Below are 9,542 nucleotides of genomic sequence, written 5' to 3'. Positions count from 1 at the left end.
ATGAATTGTAGGTACACGCTGTATACAGGAGCCTCTATATAAGATATCACGAGGATGAATTGTAGGTACACGCTGTATACAGGGACCTCTATATAAGATACCACGAGGATGAATTGTAGGTACACGCTGTATACAGGGATCTCTATATAAGATACCACGAGGATGAATTGTAGGTACACGCTGTATACAGGAGCCTCTATATAAGATACCACGAGGATGAATTGTAGGTACACGCTGTATACAGGGACCTCTATATAAGATACCACGAGGATGAATTGTAGGTACACGCTGTATACAGGGACCTCTATATAAGATACCACGAGGATGAATTGTAGGTACACGCTGTATACAGGGACCTCTATATAAGATACCACGAGGATGAATTGTAGGTACACGCTGTATACAGGGACCTCTATATAAGATACCACGAGGATGAATTGTAGGTACACGCTGTATACAGGGACCTCTATATAAGATATCACGAGGATGAATTTTAGGTACACGCTGTATACAGGGACCTCTATATAAGATATCACGAGGATGAATTGTAGGTACACGCTGTATACAGGAGCCTCTATATAAGATATCACGAGGATGAATTGTAGGTACACACTGTATACAGGATCTTCTATATAAGATATCACGAGGATGAATTTTAGGTACACGCTGTATACAGGGACCTCTATATAAGATATCACGAGGATGAATTGTAGGTACACGCTGTATACAGGAGCCTCTATATAAGATACCACGAGGATGAATTGTAGGTACACGCTGTATACAGGAGCCTCTATATAAGATACCACGAGGATGAATTGTAGGTACACGCTGTATACAGGGACCTCTATATAAGATACCACGAGGATGAATTGTAGGTACACGCTGTATATAGGGACCTCTATATAAGATACCACGAGGATGAATTGTAGGTACACGCTGTATACAGGTTCTTCTGTATAAGTGTACAGATCCCCGCTTGTCCTCAGTGTACAGGGCCCCGCTTGTCCTCAGTGTACAGAGCCCCGCTTGTCCTCGGTGTACAGAGCCCCGCTTGTCCTCGGTGTACAGATCCCTGCTTGTCCTTAGTGTACAGGGCCCTGCTTGTCCTCAGTGTACAGAGCCCTGCTTTTCCTCAGTGTACAGAGCCCCGCTTGTCCTCGGTGTACAGAGCCCCGCTTGTCCTCGGTGTACAGATCCCTGCTTGTCCTCGGTGTACAGAGCCCCGCTTGTCCTCAGTGTACAGAGCCCTGCTTGTCCTCAGTGTACAGAGCCCTGCTTGTCCTCAGTGTAGAGAGCCCTGCTTGTCCTCAGTGTACAGAGCCCTGCTTGTCCTCTGTGTACAGAGCCCTGCTTGTCCTCTCTGTACAGAGCCCTGCTTGTCCTCGGTGTACAGAGCCCTGCTTGTCCTCAGTGTACAGAGCCCTGCTTGTCCTCGGTGTACAGAGCCCTGCTTGTCCTCAGTGTACAGAGCCCCCTCAGTGTACAGAGCCCCGCTTATCCTCAGTGTACAGAGCCCTGCTTGTCCTCAGTGTACAGATCCCTGCTTGTCCTCGGTGTACAGGACCCTGCTTGTCCTCAGTGTACAGAGCCCTGCTTGTCCTCAGTGTACAGAGCCCTGCTTGTCCTCAGTGTACATAGCCCTGCTTGTCCTCAGTGTACAGAGCCCTGCTTGTCCTCAGTGTACAGAGCCCCGCTTGTCCTCAGTGTACAGAGCCCTACTTGTCCTCAGTGTACAGAGCCCTGCTTGTCCTCAGTGTACAGAGCCCTGTTTGTCCTCAGTGTACAGAGCCCTGCTTGTCCTCAATGTACAGAGCCCTGCTTGTCCTCAGTGTACAGAGCCCTGCTTGTCCTCAGTGTACAGAGCCCCCTCAGTGTACAGAGCCCCGCTTGTCCTCAGTGTACAGAGCCCCGCTTGTCCTCAGTGTACAGAGCCCTGCTTGTCCTCAGTGTACAGAGCCCTGCTTGTCCTCAGTGTACAGAGCCCTGCTTGTCCTCAGTGTACAGAGCCCTGCTTGTCCTCAGTGTAGAGAGCCCTGCTTGTCCTCAGTGTACAGAGCCTTGCTTGTCCTCAGTGTACAGAGCCCTGCTTGTCCTCAGTGTACAGAGCCCTGTTTGTCCTCAGTGTACAGTACCCTGCTTGTCCTCAGTGTACAGAGCCCTGCTTGTCCTCAGTGTACATAGCCCTGCTTGTCCTCAGTGTACAGAGCCCTGCTTGTCCTCAGTGTACAGAGCCCCGCTTGTCCTCAGTGTACAGAGCCCTACTTGTCCTCAGTGTACAGAGCCCTGCTTGTCCTCAGTGTACAGAGCCCTGTTTGTCCTCAGTGTACAGAGCCCTGCTTGTCCTCAATGTACAGAGCCCTGCTTGTCCTCAGTGTACAGAGCCCTGCTTGTCCTCAGTGTACAGAGCCCCCTCAGTGTACAGAGCCCCGCTTGTCCTCAATGTACAGAGCCCTGCTTGTCCTCAGTGTACAGAGCCCCGCTTGTCCTCAGTGTACAGAGCCCTGCTTGTCCTCAGTGTACAGAGCCCTGCTTGTCCTCAGTGTACAGAGCCCTGCTTGTCCTCAGTGTACAGAGCCCTGCTTGTCCTCAGTGTAGAGAGCCCTGCTTGTCCTCAGTGTACAGAGCCCTGCTTGTCCTCAGTGTACAGAGCCCTGCTTGTCCTCAGTGTACAGAGCCCTGTTTGTCCTCAGTGTACAGTGCCCTGCTTGTCCTCAGTGTACAGAGCCCCGCTTGTCCTCAGTGTACAGAGCCCTGCTTGTCCTCAGTGTACAGAGCCCTGCTTGTCCTCAGTGTACAGAGCCCTGCTTGTCCTCAGTGTACAGAGCCCTGCTTGTCCTCAGTGTAGAGAGCCCTGCTTGTCCTCAGTGTACAGAGCCCTGCTTGTCCTCAGTGTACAGAGCCCTGCTTGTCCTCAGTGTACAGAGCCCTGTTTGTCCTCAGTGTACAGAGCCCTGCTTGTCCTCAGTGTACAGAGCCCCGCTTGTCCTCAGTGTACAGAGCCCTGCTTGTCCTCAGTGTACAGAGCCCTGCTTGTCCTCAGTGTACAGAGCCCTGCTTGTCCTCTCCTTCCTATTCCCCTGTTTCCTCTCCTTCTTCTGCCCCCTTTTCCTCTCCTTCCTCTTCCCCCTTGTCCTCTCCTTCCTCTTCCCCCTTTTTCCTCTCATTCCTCTTCCCCCATATCCTCTTGTTCCTCTGCCCCTGCATCCTCTCCTTTCTCTTCTCCCATCCCCTCTCCTTTCTCTGCCCCCTTGTCCTCTCCTTCCTCTGCCCCTGTGTCTTCTCCTTCCTCTTCCTCCTTATCCTCTCCTTCCTCTTCCCCCTTGTCCTATCCTTCCTCTGCCCCCTGTGTCCTCTCCTTCCTCTTCCTCCTTATCCTCTCCTTCCTCTTCCTCCTTGTCCTCTCTTTCTTCTGCCCCTTTGTCCTCTCCTTCCTCTTCCTCCTTATCCTCTCCTTCCTCTGCCTCTGTGTCCTCTCCTTCCCCTGCCTCTGTGTCCTCTCCTTCCTCTTCCTCCTTATCCTCTCCTTCCTCTTCCCCCGTATCCTCTCCTTCCTCTGCCCCCGTATCTTCTCCTTCCTCTGCCCCCATATCCTATCCTTCCTCTGCCCCGTATCCTCTCCTTCCTCTTCCTCCTTATCCTCTCCTTCCTCAGCCTCTGTGTCCTCTCCTTCCCCTGCCTCTGTGTCCTCTCCTTCCTCTTCCTCCTTATCCTCTCCTTCCTCTTCCCCCGTATCCTCTCCTTCCTCTGCCCCCGTATCCTCTCCTTCCTCTTCCCCCGTATCCTCTCCTTCCGCTGCCCCTGTATCCTCTCCTTCCTCTGCCTCTGTGTCCTCTCCTTCCTCGGCCCCCGTATCCTCTCCTTCCTCTTCCCCCGTATCCTCTCCTTCCTCTGCCTCTGTGTCCTCTCCTTCCCCTGCCTCCGTGTCCTCTCCTTCCTCTTCCCCCGTATCCTCTCCTTCCTCTTCCCCCGTATCCTCTCCTTCCTCTTCCCCCGTATCCTCTCCTTCCTCTGCCCCCGTATCCTCTCCTTCCTCTGCCTCTGTGTCCTCTCCTTCCTCTGTCCCCGTATCATCTCCTTCCTCTTCCCCCGTATCCTCTCATTCCTCTGCCCCCGTATCCTCTCCTTCCTCTGCCTCTGTGTCCTCTCCTTCCTCTGTCCCCGTATCCTCTCCTTCCTCTGCCCCCGTATCCTCTCCTTCCTCTGCCTCTGTGTCCTCTCCTTCCTCTGTCCCCGTATTCTCTCCTTCCTCTTCCCCCGTATCCTCTCATTCCTCTGCCCCCGTATCCTCTCCTTCCTCTGCCTCTGTGTCCTCTCCTTCCTCTGTCCCTGTATCCTCTCCTTCCTCTGCCCCCGTATCCTCTCATTCCTCTGCCCCCGTATCCTCTCCTTCCTCTGCCTCTGTGTCCTCTCATTCCTCTGTCCCCGTATCCTCTCCTTCCTCTGCCCCCGTATCCTCTCCTTCCTCTGTCCCCGTATCCTCTCCTTCCTCTGCCTCTGTGTCCTCTCCTTCCTCTGCCCCCGTATCCTCTCATTCCTCTGCCCCCGTATCCTCTCCTTCCTCTGCCTCTGTGTCCTCTCATTCCTCTGTCCCCGTATCCTCTCCTTCCTCTGCCCCCGTATCCTCTCCTTCCTCTGTCCCCGTATCCTCTCCTTCCTCTGCCCCCGTATCCTCTCCTTCCTCTGTGTCCTCTCCTTCCTCTTTCTCCTTATCCTCTTCTTCCTCTTCCCCCGTATTCTCTCCTTCCTCTGCCCCCGTATCCTCTCCTTCCTCTGTCCCCGTATCCTCTCCTTCCTCTGCCCCCGTATCCTCTCATTCCTCTGCCCCCGTATCCTCTCCTTCCTCTGCCTCTGTGTCCTCTCATTCCTCTGTCCCCGTATCCTCTCCTTCCTCTGCCCCCGTATCCTCTCCTTCCTCTGCCCCCGTATCCTCTCCTTCCTCTGTCCCCGTATCCTCTCCTTCCTCTGCCTCTGTGTCCTCTCCTTCCTCTGTCCCCGTATCCTCTCCTTCCTCTGCCCCCGTATCCTCTCCTTCCTCTGTCCCCGTATCCTCTCCTTCCTCTGCCTCTGTGTCCTCTCCTTCCTCTGTCCCCGTATCCTCTCCTTCCTCTGCCCCATATCCTCTCCTTCCTCTGCCCCCGTATCCTCTCCTTCCTCTGCCTCTGTGTCCTCTCCTTCCTCTGTCCCCGTATCCTCTCCTTCCTCTGCCCCCGTATCCTCTCCTTCCTCTGCCTCTGTGTCCTCTCCTTCCTCTGTCCCCGTATTCTCTCCTTCCTCTTCCCCCGTATCCTCTCATTCCTCTGCCCCCGTATCCTCTCCTTCCTCTGCCTCTGTGTCCTCTCCTTCCTCTGTCCCCGTATCCTCTCCTTCCTCTGCCCCCGTATCCTCTCATTCCTCTGCCCCCGTATCCTCTCCTTCCTCTGCCTCTGTGTCCTCTCATTCCTCTGTCCCCGTATCCTCTCCTTCCTCTGCCCCCGTATCCTCTCCTTCCTCTGTCCCCGTATCCTCTCCTTCCTCTGCCTCTGTGTCCTCTCCTTCCTCTGCCCCCGTATCCTCTCATTCCTCTGCCCCCGTATCCTCTCCTTCCTCTGCCTCTGTGTCCTCTCATTCCTCTGTCCCCGTATCCTCTCCTTCCTCTGCCCCCGTATCCTCTCCTTCCTCTGTCCCCGTATCCTCTCCTTCCTCTGCCCCCGTATCCTCTCCTTCCTCTGTGTCCTCTCCTTCCTCTTCCTCCTTATCCTCTCCTTCCTCTTCCCCCGTATCCTCTCCTTCCTCTGCCCCCGTATCCTCTCCTTCCTCTGTCCCCGTATCCTCTCCTTCCTCTGCCCCCGTATCCTCTCATTCCTCTGCCCCCGTATCCTCTCCTTCCTCTGCCTCTGTGTCCTCTCATTCCTCTGTCCCCGTATCCTCTCCTTCCTCTGCCTCTGTGTCCTCTCCTTCCTCTGTCCCCGTATCCTCTCCTTCCTCTGCCCCCGTATCCTCTCCTTCCTCTGTCCCCGTATCCTCTCCTTCCTACAGAGCCCTGCTTGTCCTCAGTGTAGAGAGCCCTGCTTGTCCTCAGTGTACAGAGCCCTGCTTGTCCTCAGTGTACAGAGCCCTGCTTGTCCTCAGTGTATATAGCCCTGCTTGTCCTCAGTGTACAGAGCCCTGCTTGTCCTCAGTGTACAGAGCCCTGTTTGTCCTCAGTGTACAGAGCCCTGCTTGTCCTCAGTGTACAGAGCCCCCGTATCCTCTCCTTCCTCTGCCCCCGTATCCTCTCCTTCCTCTGTCCCCGTATCCTCTCCTTCCTCTGCCTCTGTGTCCTCTCCTTCCTCTGTCCCCGTATCCTCTCCTTCCTCTGCCCCCGTATCCTCTCCTTCCTCTGTCCCCGTATCCTCTCCTTCCTCTGCCTCTGTGTCCTCTCCTTCCTCTGTCCCCGTATCCTCTCCTTCCTCTGCCCCCGTATCCTCTCCTTCCTCTGTCCCCGTATCCTCTCCTTCCTCTGCCTCTGTGTCCTCTCCTTCCTCTGTCCCCGTATCCTCTCCTTCCTCTGCCTCTGTGTCCTCTCCTTCCTCTGCCCCCGTATCCTCTCCTTCCTCTGCCTCTGTGTCCTCTCCTTCCTCTGTCCCCGTATCCTCTCCTTCCTCTGCCCCATATCCTCTCCTTCCTCCATCGTCTCCCATCTATGCCCTTCGATCACTGGTCCTACCCAGTTTTTGTTGCCCCATATTCTGCCCCATTCCCCTTGATTGTACCCTGATGGCTCTCACTCTGTTCTCTCTGAACCTTCTGTCACATCAGTATTTGTGAGGTTTTGGCTTTAGTGTCGTCCCAGGATTTTATGTGATGTGTAATACCACAGTTGGACTGCAGGGGGCAACATTACACTTCCCAACTGTTTGTTCCTGTCTGACCAGAGTAAAACTACAGGGGGCAGATGTGAAAATCACCCCCCCCCCCCCCCTGGGCCCTGGGACAACAAGTGCAGGAGGTCGGGCCGGGTACAGATTGTGCATTGGTGCTATGGGGCTTCAGGTGACTTCTCTGTGGCTGATACATTGTCACTACACTGCAGCTCTTGGCGTCCTGCGTCACTGTCTCACAACATATGTGTCGTCCAACACACAGTCCATGTCTGAGGTCTCCAGTGCGAGCTGGAAAATAAAAGGGGGGCCTGGCATGGAGGGGGGGGGGTCTGTGGGTGGGGGGATGGTGGGGGCTGTCGGGGGGGGAGGTGTGGCTGTGAGTGGCGGGGGCAGTACAGTCCCTCACCCCTCATCTGATGCCCCCTATGGTCTGTACAGCCCCCCATTCTCACACTGGTCCTCGCTGTCTCTCTATATGATCCGGCTGTGTCTCTTTTCTGTATCAGGGTCTCGTGGACCCCACAGTCCCTCATCTGATGCCCCCTATGGTCTGTACAGCCCCCCCCCCCATACTCACAACGGTCCTCACTGTCACTCTATATGAGCCGGCTGTGTCTCTTTTCTGTATCAGGGTCTCGTGGACCCCACAGTCCCTCATCTGATGCCCCCTATGGTCTGTACAGCCCCCCCCCCCCATACTCACAACGGTCCTCACTGTCACTCTATATGAGCCGGCTGTGTCTCTTTTCTGTATCGAGGTCTCGAGGGCTCCACAGTCCCTCATCCCTCAAATGATGCCCCTATGGTCTGTACAGACACCCCCCCCCCCCCGTCTATCTATATGTCATAGTGGGGCAGCTGTTGTTACCCTAGGGGCAGATGGATCCTGGGCTAGGCACGGGGGCAATAGAGACTCCATCACCAAGTTTCGGATAACGGTACTGAGGGTAGACAGATGGTAAAGTCTATACAATTCAGCCAGGGCCCAAGGAGGTGACTCAGAGACCTTAAGGGCTTGCTGGGACCTGTAGTAGGACTGGACAATTGAATGCAGATCACACTGACTTGTTGATGGCGGCTGCAGGACTGGACTTTGAGGTCTCCAACACTCTGGACACACACACTAGACAGGACTGCACTGGACCTCATAAGGAAGAAAGAGAAAGAAGCTCCACCCAGGGCTTATATGGGGAGACTAGCAGGGAGCCCATAGGTCACCCCTGGCATCACTTGATCACTGGTACCTCCTGGGTAACAATCACATGACATAACTCTTAAAGATACAACACATTTTATAATACAATACACTGCAAAACATATGTTCAGGGGGAAACAGGTGCAAGGGGCCCTGGGGACACCAAAGGAGGATGCCTGACAGGACAGCAAGAGTACAGGATAACATCTCCCATACTGGGCCACCACAAACTCCCCCTCTTAAATATATAGTCGTCCTCGATGCCCAGTCCTGGAGGTTGGAGGACTGAAGTGGCCACTGGGGCCTAGTGACAGTTCCTTGGGCATTATGCAAAATGTCCTTCACAGGTCTGGTTATAGAACAAGGTAGAAACGAGTCCATGTCGCACTTTAATTGTCCAACATGCTCCTTGGTTTGGTAAACATGTGGGATTGACCAGCTTTTTAACTACTCTAGTAACATATTTTAGACCATAATACACACAAGTTTGCAGATTGGGCTGCTGGAGGCTATCTACCCAATGCTTTGGCTGCTGGGGCCCCTTTGGTTCTTAACTCTTCTCCCCAGAACTCAACAATAGTGTGATACTATATAACATATTACCTCTGATGTACTCTGCCTCTACTCGTGTCTCACTTTTAGTTTCAGGGGAACCCTCTGGCCAGTAGAGTACCCTGAACACAAGGACAGAAAAATGTTAGACAGATATATATACATTGGACCTTTGTGGACCCGGACTACAAGTAATGTTACAGTCCTTAAGTGTTTACATATGAACGGACTATGTGTGGTACATAACCTTATACACTATATTGTGAGCTCATCTTTGTACCTTGCGGGAATTTGTCCTTATGTTGAGGTAGTGGCTACGCTTTTCCTGACCGGGTCAGGATACCTCTTATATAAATTGCCATGCACAACAGACACTGTAAACCATGACACTTTGTACAAACACATTACATACATTTTATTACAATACACAATAACCATTATAGTACACCAACATAAGTATTTACTTGTGCAAAGAGAATGAGCAAAAATAAATTACTCTAACGGAATAAACATACTTTCATTGTACCGCTCCACAGTCCTGGGACACTTTGGGAGTTCTTAGTAAGGGATCACGGCTAAAAGCCGGGCACATACACTTATGCAAATGGTTATAAATAAACTTCCTGACAAGTTCGTCAGGCACTTCATCTTAAACGTTGCATAACCTGTGGAGAACAAAAGTACTTCACAAGGAAAGTTAGTGATATACAGTAGAATTATTATGGGTAGACTCCTTTAACTTGGGAACTTGCCATCCCAGCCTCGCTGGTCAGACTGCTTCCAAGGCTGGGACATGTAACGGGATCCAAGGGACTGTGCCCCATCTAATGGACTCACTCGGGTGTTCCAGTTCACCCGGGACAACATGGACTCTATCATGGTGGGGCTGATGGTGACCACCATTTGCACCACAGCAGCTTGTGCCACTGGGGGAAACAGCAGTTGGTGCCAGT

The 9,542-nt window shown here is 53.2% G+C and overlaps 1 protein-coding gene across 1 annotated transcript; it reads left to right on the top strand.

Moving 5' to 3' along the window:
• Positions 1-4,061: 4,061 nt before the first annotated feature.
• On the top strand, positions 4,062-9,203 carry LOC130309183 (inactive protein tyrosine kinase pTKL-like; the record flags this gene model as incomplete). The annotated part of the gene is made up of 3 exons (XM_056552298.1): positions 4,062-4,157; positions 4,971-5,018; positions 9,126-9,203. Coding segments are annotated over 3 exons (222 nt in total), but the record flags the coding sequence as incomplete, so codon positions are not given.
• Positions 9,204-9,542: the final 339 nt, after the last annotated feature.

The sequence above is a fragment of the Hyla sarda genome, unplaced genomic scaffold (assembly GCF_029499605.1).
Source record: "Hyla sarda isolate aHylSar1 unplaced genomic scaffold, aHylSar1.hap1 scaffold_1516, whole genome shotgun sequence".
Taxonomy (NCBI): Eukaryota; Metazoa; Chordata; class Amphibia; order Anura; family Hylidae; genus Hyla; species Hyla sarda.
Note: the sequence above shows the minus strand (reverse complement) of the source record. Positions and strands in the feature narration are given on the sequence as shown.